Here is a 20,289-nt window from a genome sequence, read left to right as displayed (position 1 = left end):
GGGCCTGAGGATGCTCCAGTCACGAAGCAAGCGCCCACGCACGTGAGGGCGGGGCCCACATCAGCCGCATCCCAGCTGACCCCAGAGACCACCAGCCAGGCAGGGCGAATGCCTTCCTGCGTGGAGAGCTTGGGGGAAGAGCTGCACAGGTGACACCAGGCAACCCTCCCTGTCCTGCTCAGCCAAAGCCCATCGGGGCAGCTACATTCCTGAGGTTAAACCTCTGGATGGAGGTTTCTGAGGCAGGTTTGGGGAGCCTGCCAGGAGGCCCTGGGGTGTGAGCAGGGCTTGGCTTTCGCACAAGTGGACCGATGGAGTGCTACTGACAAATAGCCTCTGGGTACCTGCCTCGCCCCCAGTTAGTCAGCCTTCACGAGAAAAAAGTCAAACAAACATGTGCTCTTGTTCAAGAGTCCCGGGGGATCTGTCAGAGTACAGAGCAAACATATGTTACCCTGGGGGACTGAACTCAATGCTTCTTATTGAAATTGGGTGTGGGGGCCAGGGTCCAGCCCACCAGGGTGAAGTGGGGCACCTGAGTTCCTTTAGTAAGATTCGGAGGTGATTGCCAAGGCTGTCTGCTGCCCGCCCCCCCCCGGAGCCACACCCACATTCCAGAAAGGTACCATCCCCTCAGGGAGGGTCTGCCATCGTCTCTAGCAGGGGAGCAGTACAGGGCAGTGCCTTCAAGCGGGGGCTCTAAAATGCAAATTGAATCCACACTGAGATGCCATGTGTCACCCATCAGACAGACTAAGATCAAAACAGTTCGATAAGAGCCCATGCTGGGGAACACATGGGGCCACAGGCCGCCTCTGTGTGGCTGGCAGAAGTATAAATTGACATAAGCTCCAAAGGGAGCAGTTCAGCAAAATCTATCAGAGTCACCAATGTATGTGCCCCCGGACCCCACAATTCTATTTCTAGAACTATATCCGACTGATAGACAAGCACATGTGTTATCCGCCCCACCCACACCGTCTATAATTCGGAAAAATTGAGAATCCACATTGTGCACGCAGGAGACTGGCTAAATACCTTAGAGCACAACCCACACGATTGGAAACGTGTGGTGATGAAAGGAACAAGGATGCCCCCTGGGAAGGGACATGGAAAGATGGTCAAGGTTTACTGTCAAGATTGTCAAGGTTTAGTGATAGAAGTAGGTGCAGGAGAGACCCTATGACGAGATACCATTTGTGAAAAGATTTAAATGCACACATATATTTGCTGATTTGAGACAACGCAAGAAACTGGGGGCAGAGGCAGTTGACGAAGGCAAAACACTGGAAACGCTCAAGAAAAGCTTGGTTTTCTTAGTATTTAAGATGACCTTCCAAATGACAGTGCTGGCCAACCCAGGTGCTGAGAGTCGCTATGTCCCCAAATGTGCTACGAGGTCCCCTTTGCCGCTGAAGACGCTAGGACAGCCCAGCAGAAGGGGGCGTCCACACCACCTTTCTTCCGTTATGAGGAGTGGCAGGTGGTGCGGGTGGGAGTAAAAGTCCAACAGCCCGCGATGTCCAAAAACCCAGCCACCAGGCGGCACCACCTCGGGACTGCAGGATGTCCCTGTTAGAAGTTCCAGCCCATTCTCTTAGCCTTCTCACCTCTCAGAGGACTTTGAAACGGAACGGAAGGGTCTCAAGAAATTAAAGTCCTTCAACACAAGCTTTTGGTTCCTGACCTCAAGATTCCTGGAAGGCTGAGAGTTCTCTGCCCGTTTATTTTTGATTTGGGGATTTTTATCCCCTAGCATTTTATTACAAATGGCCACTTTCATTGGTGGCCTGACATCACATGCTGGGTTTCAGTGATGAATGGGAGAGAGGCAGACCGTCAAAAACACTTCTTCCTCTTCCTCGTCCCCCTAAACACAGGCTGACCCAGGCTACCCATCATTACCCACGGGGGCCACCCTATCCCAGGCTCACCTGGCTGTCCCCTATTCCTAACTCGATCTGCTGACGGTGATAGTTTGAAGAGGTGGAGACATACACCATACACCATCTCTAAAAAAAGATGCTCTGTACAGGGCCTGGCACGTGGCCGGTGCTCCACGGGGGGAGCAGTCATGACCAGTCCGGTCGCATCCTCTAGCCACCAGCTCCTCTGTAGCTGAAGAAGCTCAGGACCTCTCCCAGGCACCAGTACAGCACCCACCTGCCCAAGTGCTCCTGCAGCACCTGGTAAACGCTGATCCGGAATGTCTCGTTAGCGAAGTGTTCCCGGATGTGGTCCTTGTAGATCCGGAATTCGGCTGCAGTCACCGCTTCCCCTTCTGGGATCTTGGAAAGATCAAACCGGAACTCCCGGTGGTGGTAGCGTGGGTGGAAGAACTCTTTGTCGTGTTCCACTGGAAAGGGGAGAAAACACACATCGGCACCAAAAGCTCATTAGTGACCGGGTTTCACTCTCCCAGCTCAGCGTCCAAGCATCTTGCCTAAGCTCGATAGAGACCTGCCCAGAGCCGGTGACCCCTGGTGATGACTGCCCGTTCCAGGCTGATCTGCAGCAGACTACAGGTCACAGGCTCAGACCCTTGGTCACCCAGGTGGGTCCAGGTGGTCACCTTGGACAGCAAGAACAAGGAACTCTGCATCTACTTGCTGGGGAGAGTGGGGTACCGACCAAGTCATCCCAGAGGCCCTGGACAGGCTTGGGTTCCGGGGACTCAGGCCTGGGCTCAAATCCGGACTCAGCCACTACCTAGCTGGGTGGGCCTGGACAAGTGCCAGGTAAGCTATCCGGACCTCAATTTCCTTATCTGAAAAATGGGAATAATAATCCTCCTTCATGGGTTGTTGTGAGAGTTAAGTGATCTAATTCACATAAATAGTTTAACCACTGGAAGGGCTGGATAGCTGTGAGCTACAGTGTAAACATCAACCTTACTATGCCTGTCATGGGTTACCTTAGGCCAGTGGTACTCAGCCCTGGCTGCGTGTGAGAATCACCATGGGAACGTGGAGAAAACATTGATGCCCTAGCCCAGTGGGGGCTGGTAAATGTTTAATAACTGGCTCTCTAGGACCCGATCTGTAGTGTTGGCCAATTTTCATCTTGGAAGATTTCAAGCTACCAAAGTGAAGTCACTGAGGACAGAGATGGCAGACTGGCACAAAGTGGGCTCCAGCACCCTGCCCCTCTCGCAACCAAATGAATCATTATCTTTGGGGAGGGGGCCCAGAAACCTGTACTTTTTAAAGCACCCCAGATGTCTCTAATAGCAGCCAGGGTTTACAAGCACAGCCTTAGACAAAAAGCAGAAAAAGAGGTGAATGGCAGCGTCTTGGCAGGGAGAGTGGGGGGGTTCGGGAAAGGACTTCAGGACAAAATAAAGTAAAGGGACCAAGCCCTTCTCCCTTATACTGGCAGTGATACTAGACTAAGCCATTATGTCCCACTTCATAGACGGCGAACACCAAGATGGATAAAAGTCCAAGAACAATGCTTCTGGGAGTGGGCCCCTGGTTCGCAAGGATCATGCATCCTTTGGACTAACACGGAGCAGCAGTGAAGGTGAGCCTCATCGATGTTGCAAAGATGCAGGACGGCCAAGCCCAGGTGGGCCTGCAGCATCTGCAGATACCCTTCATTTCCTGGGAGCCACAGCCCAATCTCCACTTCCTGCCTCGGGGGTGGGGAACCAGAGAGACAGGGAGGGAGAGTGGAACCAGCTTGGCCGGAAGGGAGGAGAAACATGAGCAGCGAGCTTCAGCTTTCCGAGCTTGAAAGCCCTCAGGCTGGGTGGGTTAGGGCCGCCACAGGTGCAAGCAGGACGTGAACGCGTGAGTGCCTTTGAGGAAGGAGGTTCACAGCACCGGCAGCCCAAAGGCCCTTTAAAAACCAAAAATCTGTTTTAAACCTTAATAATACGACTGGCCCAGGGCATTTCCACTTTGATTTATGGAGAAGATGAGGATGCAGGGTCTACTGTGGCAGCCTCTACGAAGTGCCACCCACTGGGGATCAAGTGAGCCTCGGGAGGGGACCCCAGGGTAAGGGGGCCTCTGTCACTAGGGAGATGCCCCGGGCCGGTCTTGGTCACCCTTCCGGCTCATTCAGCCCTCATGTCACCCTAGGAGGAGAGCACAATGCCGCGCTGATAGGGGTAGGGGTGCACCTGAGACCCAAGAGGCGTGGTGTGGCCTCCCAGGGTCGGGGAGCTGGGACTCAGACCGAGGTCCCACCCAACCCGAGGCCTTAACCACACATCTCAGTGGCAGTGCTGACGGCTCAGCAAGGGGAGTTCCTTGGCTTGTCTGTCAGAACGTTTTCACTGCATTACAACGTACATGTTGTACGTGCACAACCACAGGGGTGCAGTTCAGTGAACTGTCACAGTGAACCCACCGTGGAACCTTCTCCCAGATCAGGAAACAGAACATCAGCAGCGCCCCCTTCCTCTCCCCCAACTTCTCAAACCAGAGGTCAGTTTTGCTTGTTTCTGAACATTATAAACAGGGGATGATACAGTATCTATTCTTCTGTGCCAGGCTTCTTTCGCTCAACAGCGTTTGTGCGATTCATCCATGTTGCTGTGGACGTCCATTCCTCTTCGTTGCTGTATGATATTCCACACTTCGGTTACAGCCCTGTTCACGGATCCGCCCTACAGGACACGGGAGTTTGCGTAGTTTCCAGTGCGGGGCTCTGAGAGCAGTGCCGCTGGGCACACGCGGGCACCGTGTTTCCGGGGGGCGGGCACACCCAGAAGTGGGGTTGGGCGTGTTCGCTGTCGCGCCCAAGCACTTCTATGTGCGGGGGGGGGGGGTGACGGAAGAAGGCAAGTCTGTCCTGCCAAAGACGTGGGCACAGTCTGGGGGTGACTCCTGTTCTCCTCAGGCACTTTTCTGCAGGGGACTCTGGGTGGGGGGCTGCGGGGAGGCGACGACTCCTGCAGAGGATCCCTGCGCCCCAGCGAGCAGCCGGAGGGTGCACCCCTGCCCCCCAGAGCTCGCTCGCAGTGAACTCAGCCGCGTCGCCCCCAGCCCCAGCCCCCCACCCAAGCCAAGGTCACCAGAGACCTCCCACAACCAAATGGAAAGGACTCCCTATGGTCACCATTTTGCTGGACCTCCAGGTAGCAGCAGTCAACATGTGGCTCTTCCAGCCTCGGCAAACCTTGCCTTCCTGCAGTCCCCTTCACTGTGAACACTTAGCTGTCTCCTGCCCACCCCACCCCATCCTTCTGGCCACTCCTTGAAACATCCCCTTAGATATTTCCATTTACAGGAGTTGACATGCAGCTCGGGAACATCCAGAGTGGCCCCCCATGCTGACAGACTAGACAGATACAGTCTCCATTTCCAACCATCTTCCTTCTCCCCCAGCGGAGCCAAACCCCCAAAGGCCAGAAAGAGCCCCTGAGGTGTGCGATGCTTCAGTATTCAGGGAGCAAGCCTGCTTCGTGCCGTTGTGCACAGGAGCCTCGGGCACAGTGCCTGGGACTCAGCGAGACCCCGACAGACCCCGGTCCCCCTGCTCCCAGCGCGGGGACAGACCACGCCTCACCACAGCTCCTCCTGGCAAACACAGCCGTCAACCCAAGCAGAGAATGGGGCAGTGGACCCCCCCAATTTACAAATGAAGATGGCTGAAGAACCCAGAAGTGCAAAAAGGCACGTGCTCCGTGACGGTTCTCGCATTGAGCACTCTTGGCCGTCACGTGATGGATCCAGGAGAGGCAGGATTGAGCCCCATTTGACAGATGAGGAAACTGAAGCTCAGGGAGGAAAGGTAACTTGCCCAAGGTCACAAGTTAGGTGAGTGCCTGAGCTCCGAAACCCCACTCTTGACCTTTACACTACCTGGAGCCAGGTGGCCTGAGTTCAGATCTCAGCTGTGCGCTGCTTGTGGTCTTGGCCCAGTTACAAAACCTCTGTGCGTGTCCCCTTCCTCCAGGGATGTAACACTGGTCCTTCCTCACAGGGAAGATCACAGGAGGTGGCACTTACAACAGTGCCTGGCAAATGGGAAGTAATTTGTATTGGTCATTTTTACAGGGCCTCTCAAACAATGAGCTGTAAGAGTGACAATCAGTACAGAAAAAATAATATGTGCATGTGGGTATTTACATAGTTCAGCTATGATAACTTTATCTGAAAAAAATTACAATAGATCAAACAGAAAAGAAATGTTTGGATAAGCATGACATTAACACAGGTACAATCACTAAAGTCACAGGCAATGAAGAAAGAAAACACTGATATATAATCACAAATATAGTTTGTTGCAGCAGGTGTAACTTTTTTTAACGTGTAAGATAAAACATATCTTAACTGCTAAGACAGTTAAGATATCAGGGTTATAAGGTTTCCTTTTTAAAAAAAGATAAATGGATACAGTGTCCCACTAAATTTCTTGCAAACATTTACAGGCTCTTTGGCATAGCTTCCTCAGTGAATTTCTTTCATCAATCATTTTAAGACAATGAGAGGTATGAACCATGTCATTATTCTGTTCTTCCTGAAACCTACATAATCTTGTGATTTATCAAAGAAAAAACAGTCATTTTTTAAAAGAAGAGCAGCGACTAATTCAAAGTTCAAAGCAAATCCCAGATCTCCTCTTCCCAAGGTTTCCATTTTATATGGAAACCGCTCCACCGTGTGGAATCTACACCATTTCAGTCTCAGGGATCAAGATGGCTTAACAGTCACCACTAAAGCAGATGGAAACATGCATGTATTTTAGGGAGAAAACTGTCTTCACACTTTGTTGTTACATTACTGTAGTTGATTACCCAAGACTCGAGTTTTAAAATAAATGCCTAGAGTTGATATCTCCCTGAGCCCATTAAGAAAAGCAACCTAAGGAAACCCAGAACCTAGGAAACCAGCTTTTTCTCCCACTGCCCTTTATATTCTAGAACACCACTGACTGAGAGAACTCACAGGAATGAACAAAGGACTTTCATCTTCAAAAGATTAAAAAAGTCCCAACCCCTGAGACCAAAAGCTAAGTCCAAAGAAAATAGATTCCAGAAAAACCATCCTGACAGCAACCAGCTTCACGACTGTCCCCAAAGCCGATTCTGGTGTCCTTCTTTTACAAAAGCCTGAAATAATAACCCCAAAGCTGGCCCTGGGAGGGCAAATTTTGGGCTGGAGGGTGCCAGTAAAGCGTAGAGGCAGGTGGAACAGGAGGCCACTGACCTGGGTATCCCCTCTCATGACCCTCTGACATGTCAGGCAAGACCTCTGCCCCACATACAGGTCAAGCCTGATCCCCAAGCATCACCCAAGAGCGTTTGCCTCCTCTAAGCACCTAGGGTTTCTCTTCCCATTTACAGTCACACGATATGTACAAGTGTGCCCCTCACTAAGTTAGGGTCCTCTGCACAAGTGGATTACGATAACCGAAGGCAGCTTGCCATGCAGACTTGCAGAGGGCAGCAGGCATTTAAAGGGTACCTAAGTGGGGTTCCCCTGGTGGCACAGTGGTTAAGAATCCGCCTGCCAGTGCAGGGGACACGGGTTCGAGCCCTGGTCTGGGAAGACCCCACATGCCGCGGAGCAACTAAGCCTGTGAGCCACAACTACTGAGCCCACGTGCTGCAACTACTGAAGCCCGCGCACGTAGAGCCTGTGCTCCGCAGCAATGAGAAGCCCTCACACTGCAACGAAGAGTAGCCCCTGCTCTCCACAACTAGAGAAAGCCCGCGAGCGGCAACAAAGACCCAACGCGGCCAAAAATAAATAAAATTAAAAAATAAATAAATAAAGCGTACCTAAGTAGAGGTTTCCAGAGCCATGCTTTATAGAACTGTATTTAACACCCTAAAAATTAGGGGTATGCCCCCCGATATACACATACTGATGGGCATACATAATAATACACAAAGATAAATGAATTCAATGAATTCTTATACACGTGAGAAAAGAGGCATAGAAGATGCAATATTTCTCCTGCTCCCTAAGGGTTCATTTCGTGCTGAGACACACCTCACTGTGATGTCACCAGTAGGTGCCACGTTCACGCCACTCCTTCTCTTGGAGAGCTTCATCGTGGCTCTTGCAATCAAGCCAAATGGTCCCAAGGGAGCCACCATCTTGTCCCATGACCTACTTCTCCAGAGTTGAGGGATGGGAGGGAACAAGCCCCAGGCTGGGCCAAACACAAGATTTCTTTTATCTTTACCGGCACCTGGTGGGAAAGAGCCCCGTTGGTTTTCTCTGCCTTAAACCCTAAGGATGTAATGTGGCACTCTGGCCAGCCACACACCACCGCCGTGCAGAGAAAGCTGGTCGGTGAGAAAGAAGATTCCAGGCAAGGAGGACAGAGCTCAGAATTAAGGGGGAAGCCTTCCAGGCTCGATCCCCTGGCCTGGTGGTCCCCGTCCTTCCTGAAGTTTGAGGTTTCAGTTCTTCTAATTTGTGAGTCACGTGGAGACCCTTCAGACAAGTCCCGTGTAAGCTATTTAGAGTCAGGTCGCTGTCCTTTGCAACCAAGGCAGTTCTGAGCAAAACAATTGAGCCCAATTATATACACACCCAGAAATGGATGGGCAGGAAACACACCCAGGTAACAGTGGGGATGTCCAGGTGACCATTTGCCGTGAAAGCTGCTTTCTTCAGACGTGGATAATTTCCAAGTATAAGATGACCGCTTGACCGAGCTCTGGGAACAGGGGCAGTGACGTCTCGATCATGAGCCTCCAGTGCCCCGCACAGCCTGATGCTTAGTAGGGCTCCATTAGTCTATTGGATTCAATATATTACTTGGTGTAATCCTCTTCTAGTCTTTAAGTCAACTATTTTACTGAAAACATACATGCAGTAAAGCACACAGACCCTACGTGTTCATGAAGTTTGGTGACACTTCTCAATGCAAACGCACCCAGAGCAGGACACGGCACATTCGTTACTAGCACCAAAGACACCCCCCCCGGGCCCCTCCCAAACACCAGGCCCTTGCTCATCCTCAAAGGTGACCACCATCCGAACACCCGACACCACAGACTCACTCTGCCTGCCTGGGGCTTCCCCTTCTGCCTCTGCTTCCTTCACTTCACTGTGTCCGCGCGCACCCTCTGTGGCTCTGCGGAGCGGTAATTCACTCATTTCCACTGCTGTATTGGACCCCATTGTATGAATAGGCCACTGCTGATTTTTCTATGGACATTTGGGGAGTTTCCAGTTTGGGACTATTACAAATCGGGCTACAGTGAACATCCTTCCTTTTGGTGAACACAATTCTATTGGGTAAACACCCTGAAGCAGGACTGGGAATGGACAGAAGTCAAAGATTGGTCAAGGGCAAGCATTTTGAAGAGAGGGAAATCGAGAAGGGCTACCCAGTGCCGGCTAGGAATGCCTCGTGGGCAATAATGCCAGTGGTGGATAAAAGCACAGGAGCAAGAACTCCACAGGTGAAGTAGGAGGGAAGAAAACACGTGTAGATGCAGAAAGCTAAACTTGAGGTGACCTGTGGGGAATCAAAGTGGGAAATTTGACTGGGCAGTTGAATGTCCAATTGGGGGCTGTTGAATTGCACTGATGCATCTAGTTTTGTGGGAAAAATGCACAGCCAATGAGAAAGATGAGCACCGCCTCGGACCACTACTTGGGGGGCTGTGTGGGAGATGGAAAACACGGCCACCGCAAGACCTCGGTCCAGGGGAAGGAGCAGGCCCAGAGACAGGCAAGATAAGATGACCAGATGGTAGCCAGAGTCAGATAACAGGGACAGGGAGACCACGCACGGGATTTGATCGTCGGCTGCTTACAGACCCCAGGAAGTGGTAACGGTGGAGACAGCCGTGCAGAAAAGGCAAAGAGAGCAAGACCATGGCCAGCTGCAGAGGACAGACATTTGCATCGTGGAGGGGGGACTGTCAGCCCGTATAAAGCTGCCTTCATTCCCTCCTCGAGCCGGTCTCCCGGCCAGGGCTAGGAAGACCTGATAAATAGTAGTAAGCAAGTTAATGGTCCAGCTGTTCCTTCCAAAATTTCATGGTTTTTAGAAAAAGCTTAGTTAACTTTCCAGACTATGCGGTCCTCTCACTGTCCCCAAAAGATGCCGCCAAACTATGAGAGAGGACTAAATATTTTATAAGCAAAGTGACGCTTTCCAAGTAAAAACTGCAAGTCCAGCATTAGAAGTCTGCTCTTTACGCAGCGTCCGGTTTCCCTGAGCTCAGACTGGACCATGAGTTCCAGTTATGGGCTGGGGGCAGACCCCCGAATGCCTTTCACGAGGCTCCGAGAACCAACCAAAGCCCAAAATATAGCCAGAAACTAGAGCTGAGTTTTCAAAGACCCTTGACTTCTTAGGATCCTGTGGCCCAGCATCCCCCCACCCTGATTTCACTCTGAAACTTTCACCCCAGGCTCCTTCCTGTCCTACGGGGATACAATTCATCCAGAAGGTTCTGGCACACGCCAGAATGCACTGGAGCTGATGTTACCAAGACTGCTGTCACTCGGCGATTTATGGCTCTGCAGCTTCAGGGATGTGAAATTTGATGATGGCTCTTCATTCATTCCAAGATTTACACGGCAAGATTAAGGAGCTTGAAAAAGCCGCCAGAGGCATGCCATAAATTGGGAGTCCTAGAGAACTGAAGACACATACCAACAACCCTAACAGGAAAATGTTCTCTTAATAACATGAGCGTTGATACACTGTGCTGCTCTTACAGAAGAAGGGAGACGGTCCTAAACATAGAGAAGAGGAAAACTGCATCAAAGTCTAACCTGATAAACACTGCCAAGAAAATATTTGGGTGTCTCCTCACCCCCACTGTATTCATTCTACAGGTATTTCTTGACCGCCCGCTCTGGAGTAAGGCGCCCTCTGTTGACCTGCTAGAGGCGAGAGGTGGATAAAAGCTCACTTGGATTGCAGCTCTGTCACCTACCCAACCCCTGAGCTAGGTAACAGCCACCGTTTTAAAATTTTTATTTTCAATTGTGGTAAAAATACACACAGCATAAAATCTGCCATCTTAACCATTTTAAAGTGTACAGTTCAGTCGCGTTAAGTCCATTCACATGGCTGTGCAAGCAATACGCAGAACTCTTTTACTCTTGCAAAACTGAAACTCTGGCCCCATTACACACCTCCCCATTCTGCACCCACCCCATCCCCTGGCATCCACCAGTCTACTTTCGATCTCTATGACTTTGACAGCTCTCTGTACCTCGTACAGTGGAATCACACAGTATTTATCCTTTTGTGGCTGGCTTATTTCACTGTGCCCAATGTCTTCCAGGTTCATCTATGTTGTAGCATGCTTCAGAATTTGTTTCATTTTCAAGGCTGAATAATATTCCATTGTGTGGATACACTACGTTTTGTTTATCCAGTCATCTGTCAGGGAACACTTGGCTTGCTTCCACCTTTTGGCCCTTGTGAATAATGCAGCTACAGATATGGGTGTGCAAATCTCTCTTTGAAACCCTGCTTTCCATCCTTTTGGATATATGCCCAGAAATGGAATTCCTGGATCATATGGTACTTCTATTTTTAATTTTGTGAGGACTTATCCAACTGTTTTCCATAGAGGCTGTACCATTTTACATTCCCGCCAACAGCACACAGAAGTTCCAGTTTGTCCACATTCTCTCACCAGCACTTGTTATTTTCTGATGATTTGTTTTGTTTTGATGGCAGCCATCCTAACGATATGAGGAAGACGGGTACCATTATAAAAGCCCTCCCACTGGCCTGGATACCACATCACATGTGTCACACACACATCATTTCCTCGAATCCTTATAAAACCCCCACTCAGAAGTAAGCACGTGCATCGTGCCCATTCTACAGATGCGGACACTGAGGCTCAGAGAGGTAAAGTCACTTGCCCACGGCCACACAGCTGGTCTGAATGCTTCACCACTTGGCCACACTCTCTCCCTCATGCCGGGAGCCACCGCCAACCTCTTAGCCATGGAGACGATTAAATAAAGACATCCCTGAAGTACACACCAAGCTCTCAGCACACACAACGCGGTCACAACATTAATCTCCTTAAAAGCTAAACTCAGAGAGCGAGGACCCTGCATCCCACTCAGGTCCCTCTCTGGTTTGTGAATGTTGCTCCTGCTGGTGGTAGAGTCACCCCGAGGGAGGGAGGGTGGCCGACCGCTTGAAGGTGGTATAGCCTTAACCCGTCTCCCCATCCTCCCTCCCCAGCCCCCCAAATCAGGGGGTGGGGCCCCGCCCGGCAGAGGGCACACAAGCGGCATTGTCTCCCCTGAACTGCCGCTTCAACTCTCGAACTTTCCACCAAATGCTTTGGCTGCCAGCAAGACCACCTGGAGCCCCAGCGCCGGGCGCTCCGAGAGGGTCTTCGGAGACACTGCCTCCTTGTTAGACGCAGGGGGCCGCGTCCCAAGCCGCGGGTGCGGAGGCGAGCCCGCTGGCGGCCAGGCGCTTTGTCATAAGCGTGGCAGCCGCGCAGATGTGGAGGGGGTGGAGCAGAGAATTGCTGCCCCGCGAGATTAAACACCCCGGCGTCAACATGTGTGCGCTGTTGCCTGAACAATGTTATCATTGTGAATTGAATGGACCAAAGGGTTTAGGGGATGGGGCGGGGAGACGGAGAAAAGATGGGTTTAATTATCTCTAGGGCCAAAGCCAGTTGTTTGCCTAAAAAGCCCCAGACGCTGGTAGAGCTGAAAAGAAAAACAGGCTGTGCGCTTACATCAACCTTTCCGCCATAAATCGAGGCAGCCATCCTTCACCCAGGGGTACCCCGTCTCCCCAGAGTCGGGGGGGGGGAACCCAGCCCTCAGGGACCTCTGGGTCCCCACCCCATCCTTAGCTAATTGAAAATGAGGGGAAAGAATGGAAACTAGTTACTATTTCAGCTAAACTAGTGATTCTTAGCCAGGGGCAATTTTGTCCTCCCCTCCCCTCCCCAGGGGCTCTTGGGCAATGCCTGCATTCCTTTTTGTTTGTCACAGCTTAGGGAACGTGTGCTACTGGCGTCTGGTGGGTAATGGCCAGGACACTGCTAAACATCCTACAGTGCCCAGGACAGCCCCCGACTACAGGGGGTGGTCCAGCCTCCACTGTCAACCACGCCGAGCTGAGAATCCGGGAGCTAACAGACACGCAAGCTAACAGGCGGTTTCGGTCCCACCTGGGCTCTCAATCGGCTGGGTGGGACCCCGAGCTCCATGGGCCTCAGTTCTTCCCTCAGTAACAAAGGAATGGATTTCATTGGTCTGAAGTCCCCTTTCACTTCTGTTAGGTTGTACCATAAAAAGTTGTGGGGCTTCCCTGGTGGCGCAGTGGTTGAGAATCTGCCTGCCAATGCAGGGCACACGGGTTCGAGCCCTGGTCTGGGAAGATCCCACATGCCGCGGAGCAGCTGGGCCCGTGAGCCACGACTACTGAGCCTGCGCGTCTGGAGCCTGTGCTCCGCAACGGGAGAGGCCCGCGCACCGCGATGAAGAGTGGCCCCCGCTCGCCGCAACAAGAGAAAGCCCTCGCACAGAAACGAAGAGCCAACACAGCCATAAATAAATAAATAAATAAATAAATAAATAAAAAAAGTTGTGAAATTTCCACCAATTTTGACCTATGTGTAGTTCAACCTAAACTTGAACTCTACACGGTCCAGTATGGCAGCCACCAACCGCATGTGTCTACTGAGCACTTGAAATGTGGCCGGTGTGGCAGTGTTTACATTTATTTCAGTGTCATCAGTTTAAATGTGCCCAGGGGCGCCTGTACTGGACGGCAGATACGGAACATTTCCATCATCGGGGAACGGGCTACAGGACAGCGCTGTTCTGTAGCATCAGTGCACTGGTTTCTGACAGCAGCATGACGACATAAAGAGCTTATCGCAAACCAGGGTCCAAATCCGTGTTCTCAGAGAGACGGGGAGGTTCTTCCTCAAAAACAGGTTCCCAGTGTGAGAAATTCCATGGAAGTAGGGAGAACTTAATCCCGGAGCTGTGGGAGAGGCCTGGGACGGACGCTGGTGGCCCCTGGGCTCTCGGTTCCGTCTGTAAAACAGGAATGACGACCCCTGCCCCGGTCACAGGGCCACCTGGGAGTTTGTCACTTGCTGAGTGACGGTCAGGCTGGGTAATCATCAGACCCAGCAAGTTCAGGGGCTCTGCTTCAGGCCCACCCGGCGCCGAGACCCCGTCCCCTCGGCTGAGCTGGGCCGTTCACTCCCTCCCAGCCGCCCCTCCCCGTTCATTTCCTTCCAAGGGCTTAAGGAAGTGATTGATTGGCCCGTTGACCTGTTTATTAACCATCTTCTTTTCTAGGTTTTAATTCCCAGAGTAAGACCTGAGAGAAGGCAGGTACAGAACGTAAGAGGCTTGAACGTGGAGCCAGGCTCGGGGGGGGGGGGGGGGGAGTCCCGGCCCTGCCACCCACGGGGCGCTTGGGCAAGTTACTCCTCATCTGTCAAATGGGAGGATGATGAGAATAACACTGACTTCCCTGGGTCGGTGTAGGATTAAAACAGACCAGGGATCCTCAAGCTTCGGCGTGTTCCAGAATCACCGGGCAGCCTGTTAAAACACAGACCACTGGACCGACTCCCAGTATTTGTAACATGGGAGATCTGGGGTGGGGCCCAAGAACTTGCACTTCTAACAGGTTGTCAGGAGATGCCGATGCCGCCGGTCCAGGGACCCCACTTTGAGAACCGCCAGAATACAGCCCGGCCGTGGAGTCCTTGGTGCGCAGAAAAGTCTTGAACGACGTCAGCTCTGATTATTTTGTTGTTCTCCACTGTTCCATCCACCATACTCACTTGCCTGGCACTTGGCAGGTTCTCAAGTATCTCAGTGAACAATCTTTGGAAACTTTCCCCACGGGTTCCCTTAGGAGGGCAGAAAAGCCCCTCTCGGTCTCACTCAGCTCTAGAAGCAGCAGAGAATTGGGGTTGAGATGGGGCCCTACGGCCTGGGTTCAGACTCGGACTCTGCCAATCACCAGCAGTGACTCAGGACAAGTTAACCCATCTCTGGGAGGCTTAGCTTCCCCTTCAATAAAACGGGGACATGAAGAGGTCCCCAGTTATGGGGCCATCATGAGAATTCAAGAAGACAGAGGCCAGCGATCATGGGACATGACAAGGACAAGCGCCGGACCAGAGCAGGCCCCGGGGGCGGCCGGGGGTGGGAGAGGCAGTGCGGCAGCCCACGTGCCCCTCCCCAGGACAGAAGGGTGCCTGCTCAGACCTTCCCCCAAAGCAGCCAGAGACTTCTGGGTCAGCTGGGCAGGCACAGCTGGTTTAAGGTATTTTAGAAGCAAATCAAATCAAATGAGAATTTATAATCCTTCCTGAGGTCTGGGTTCCATCAACCTCAACTCATTAGGCCAGAGCAGTGCAGGTGCAGCTAAGGAAGAGATTGTTCTGCGTTTCCTTCATGCTGGACTCCCATCTCCCTTTCACAATAAGAGTCTTCTCTAAACCCCACACTTGGAGCAAAACACTCATCACAGACGCATCAGCGTCCACTTCTGCAAATAGGACTGTAAAGAGATGTGCAGAAGCCGCCCCGGAGGCTTGCAGGGGGAGTCTGGTGGAAACCAGCAAACTTCAAGACCCTCATTCATTTCACGCTCACATTGCAACACACTGAACTTGACTTCCCAAGCTGAACTATCAAAACACCCTTAAAACTGCATTTTTGTCCCTTGAACCTATTTCTGGTAAGTGAAGGAGAATCCGAGGTCAAACCAAACAATGGTTCTGAAATGACAGTTTGGATTCTCTGTTGAATGTAACCGGCAGAGCGGCAAACAGATTTCCAAAGTGAGTCTCCTCTGGTTTACGTGAAACAGGTCTAAATGGGGTCATCCTTCCAAATAATTGGAAATGATTGGTAGTGATTTAAGGGAACACTTGTACAATTAAATGGATAAAGTTTTAAAACAGGCAGCACTAGACTATGGCATTAGAAGACAGGATGGCAGTCGCCCTTGGGTGAGGCTGTGAGGGGGCTTCTGGCAGCTGGTCACCTTCTGTTTCTTGATCTGTGCACTGGTACCTGGGTGTGTTCACTTTGTGGCAATTCCTAACTGTCCTAGATTCGTGCACTGTTCTGTACACAAGTTAAACTTCAATAAACAGTTTTATTAACAATACGTATTGGCTGGCTTTATCCATCTCCAGTTGTACTCAAGAAGTATCTGTCACCATAGTCCCCCTATGATAAGAGGTACAATTTCATACCAGCTGTTTGGGGAAAAGATACTAACATCTTTATCAATTTTAAGACATCTTGGTTTCAGAAGCATCAATAATCAAAGAAATGGGATATTATGCCTAAAGCACCTAATTGGGAAACGTGTATGTGGCATCCTACTGCCCTGACCTATGACCCTCCCTGTTTATTCACCTGCTCCAAACCCATCCTTCAAGCCTGAGGAGCAGCTCGGGATCAAGTTTAAGAGGGAGGGCTCAGTAACTGGACCTCCAAATTCAAATACACTTTCTGGGCCAGCTACTTACTTCTCTGTGCTCAGTTTTCCCATCTCTAAAATAAGGAGGATAGTAATAGCTCCCACCTGAAACAGCTGTTATGAGAATTAAATTAGTAATATAGGTAAAGAGGATAAAGGGTACTTAGCACATAGTAAGCCCTTCACAAATATTAGCTGCAAAGATTATTATTATTTTTATGGCTAGCTTAGCGACAGATCGTATACACACCCCCAACTCCCCAACCCAGCCATAAGGGGCCAAAGGCTGACTCTCAGAAACCTTATTTATGTAGCATGATCTACCTTCCAGACCCAACCGATTCATGAGTGAACATGTAATTCAAGCTAAGAGTCCCTCCCGAGGAATTTTATTTGGGTGCAGTAGCTCAACCAAGTCATCAAGAACTCAAGTTTCTTCCATCTTTTTGCTCTGCCATCGCCTGCACATTGATGTTCAGTCCTTATGCTTATTGCCTAATGGTCACAAGATGGCTGCCATGGCGCCAAACATCACATCTTCACAGAACAACATTCAAGGTAAGAAAAGGGAGAAAAGTATAGACAGTTCTGTTTGTTCATCTGTCACTCATCAGGAAGCAAAATATTTTTCAGAACCATCTCCCACCCCTTTCTATTCCCAGCAGATTTCCTCTGGTGCCTCACTGGTTAGAACACCATCCCATGTCCATTCCATCCTGCTAGGGAAGCTGGTAAGGCAAGTATGTGGCTAGCCAGAGAGCTGTGACTACAAGTTGCTGTGGGTGGCCATCTTTCTCCCAATAGGCAGGGTAGCAGACGAATCCAGTGGGGCAGAGAGGTCAGAGGGAAGCTATTCAGTGAGGGACATGGAGAGAATAACCCCTGGACTCTCTAAGGACATTCTAGTTGCTGTTATGTCCTTTCCCAGGTCTTGGGGATGCATCAATTTCCTATTTTTTCTCCTTAAACTAGTTTGAATATATTTTCTTGCCTGCAACCAAAAACTTCTGTTACATATAATTTTGTTCACACCAAACACACACTGCACAGAAACAACACCTGAAAGCACCTTCTACCTCCTTTTCCACTGATCATCTCTTCCAACCAGTGGGCCTAGGGATATACCCAGACCCTCTCACATCGGTCTCTCTTGGAAACAAGCAGAAGTAACCCATGTGCCCAGAAACCACTTACTGGAAAAAGTTCTTACAGGCTTTCAGGGTACAAACAAGGTTCTACCAGGATAGCAGGGCTTCCGTCCAAGTAGCTCTCCACCCTTGGCTCACCAACAATGACACAGATTCTTAACATGCCTTGAGTATCTTGATCTGTTCATCCTCTACCCAGAGGGAAACAGGAGCCACCTGTCCCACAAGCAGAACTCAGACCAAGCCCCACCTGGCCTCTGTTTTCTTCCAGGGGACAATGATTCTGACCTTTTCAGATCATTTCCAAGAAGTATTGCCACTTGTCTAAGGAGATGGTGATAAAATAAATATAGTTTTCAGCACGCAACTGGCTGTTGGCCAGAATCCCACGCAGTCTTCAAAGTCAGGGCGAGAGGTGTACCTACTCACAGGTTCGAGTTTAAAGAGAAACTGAAGTCTCTCCATGGGCTGCAGAGGGTCTGGTTGAATTAATGCCAACATGCAACCCAACTTCGGCATATATTCACTGCGGCACACTATTATTTGGAGACTTTGGAAACTAGCTTAGGGTCCCCATTTATCTGGGCACAGTGAAGAGTTGAGTCAAATCACATGTGCAGATAACTTCTGTAAATCCAACTATACACCACATAGGCAACAACGACAAAAAGAGAGAAACAACTTAGATTATTTGAATGTGGCTACGTAACGAACACTTCCAATGCACTTTCCTTCCCCACGCTTTCCCTCCTACTGTGTGGGCCAGAAGCCAGTTTCATTCCTTTCCATCCTTCCTTGTAGCAAGATCTGGCCTTGTGAACCAGTTTGGGCCAGGGGACTTACAGAGAAGTCTTCTAGGGCATGTCTAGGAAGCCAGGAGACAGATAAGCAAGGAGAGCTCTTTGGACCCTTTCCCTTTCTCTTGCCTTGAACGTGAGGTTATATGAAGATGTGATGTCTGGGGCTGTAGCAGCCATCCTGTAACCGTGAGGTAACAGACATAATAAGGCATTTGAGGATGGTGAAGGCAAGGGGGAAAGTTCGTGGATACCTGGATGATATTGCTGAGCTGCTACCTCAAACTTGGAATGACTTCATAGAAGACGTGCTGTTATGGGAGATATTGACATGTTTCTAATGCTGAAGCCACTGTTAGGCAGGTATACTGTGACTTAGAACAAGTCCTAAATGAGACATCATTCCTCTCCACAGAAACAAGGAGCAGGCTTTGGGAGGTATATATCTTACAGCACTTCCTGTTCATGAGAGTGGTTCTAGTTTTTAAAAGTAAGTATTTTGGGGGACTTCCTGGCGATCCAGTGGTTAAGAATCCGCCTTCCAATACAGGGGACGCGGGTTCGATCCCTGGTCGGGGAACTAAGAGCCCGCATGCCGCGGGGCAACTAAGCCCGCGAGCCCCAACAAAAGATCCCGTGTGCTGCAACCAAGACTCAATGCAGCCAATAAATAAATAAATAAATAAATAAATAAATAAATAAATAAATAAATATATATATATATATATATATATATTTTTTTTTTTTTTAGAAAGATATTTTGGTATAATATGGCACTAAACTTAAGCCAACTGTTTCATCTCATGGGCCATGGAAGAAGTGGCAAACTACCCCAATGCTGGAAGAAAAACCAGCAGCAGGGACTTGTACAGAGTGTGTCTATCTCCAACATGGCAGCTTCCTAAGGGATTCCAAGGGTAATTTTCACTCTGCCCAATTTCTGTCTGACCCACTGCCCCCACAAAGGGGCAAATGCAGCATCACACTGTTCTTAAAATGTCCAGGCCTCGTCAAAATCTATAATGGGAGTTGAATAAATAACATAAATACGATTTTTCAAATGTGAAGCTACTTAGGAAAATGCAGGGTCTTAAATGTGAGGACCCAAGTTGGACCTGGAGAGGAACTTACAGGCGTCCCCAATGAGGACGAATCAGGATATCAGGCCCTAGCCACGTTTACAGAAGGACCTAAAAGAGATTCTGCAGCCAGACTGGGCTCCAAAGGCAGTACCAGGAGCAGTCCCTGCTTACTGAGAGATGGCTGCCATCATCCCATTTAATCCCAGCTGCCCTGGGCCCTAAGCCACACCATATGAGAGGGGAACTGCTATGAACTAAATTGGGTCCCCCAAATTCATGTGTTGAACCCCAGCCTCCAACAGGATGGTATTAGGAGGTGGGGTCTTTGGGAGGTGGTCAGGTGTAGATGAGGTCATGAAGGGATGGGATTAGTGCCCTTATAAAAAGAGGAAGAGACTTGAGCCCTCTCCCCATCATGTGAGGACACAGCAAGAGGGCAGCCGTCTGCAAGCCAGAGAGAACAGAACCCAGCCATGCACGCACCCTGATCTCGGACTTCCAGCCTCCAAAACTACGAGAAATAAACGTCTGATGTTTCTGCTACCCAGGAAATGGTATTTTGTTATGGGAGCCCAAGCTGACTAAGACAGAAGCTGGGTCCCAGAGCACTTGAATGCCTTCAGTCACCTGCATGAGGTCACACACCAGTGACCTGGGACTCAAAGCCAGACAGACCCGCTGTCCCCAAAGCTGGGTAAATGACCTGTCACCCCTGAGTCCCAGTTTCCTCACACATAAGAATAAATGTGGAAATCGTGCTATTTGAAGAATGACTGGCATGGGTGGGTCCTCACTTCAGGTGGAGGTCAGTTGCTCATGTCAAAAAATGTCGGACACAGGAAATGCTACTAAGTCTGACATAAACAGAAT

General features: G+C 50.2%; 1 protein-coding gene across 2 annotated transcripts in view; it reads right to left on the bottom strand.

Annotated features, from left to right (window-relative positions):
* Nucleotides 1-20,289, bottom strand: part of BMP7 (bone morphogenetic protein 7) — a 93,188-nt gene that overhangs the window by 58,371 nt on the left and 14,528 nt on the right. For both annotated transcript variants that reach the window (XM_036827062.1, XM_036827061.1), the window contains exon 2: nucleotides 2,164-2,356. In XM_036827062.1, the coding sequence (XP_036682957.1) occupies nucleotides 2,164-2,356 (193 nt within the window). The remainder of the gene's footprint in view (nucleotides 1-2,163; nucleotides 2,357-20,289) is intronic.

Source organism: Balaenoptera musculus, chromosome 15 (genome assembly GCF_009873245.2).
Source record: "Balaenoptera musculus isolate JJ_BM4_2016_0621 chromosome 15, mBalMus1.pri.v3, whole genome shotgun sequence".
In the NCBI taxonomy this organism is placed as follows: domain Eukaryota; kingdom Metazoa; phylum Chordata; class Mammalia; order Artiodactyla; family Balaenopteridae; genus Balaenoptera; species Balaenoptera musculus.
Note: the sequence above shows the minus strand (reverse complement) of the source record. Positions and strands in the feature narration are given on the sequence as shown.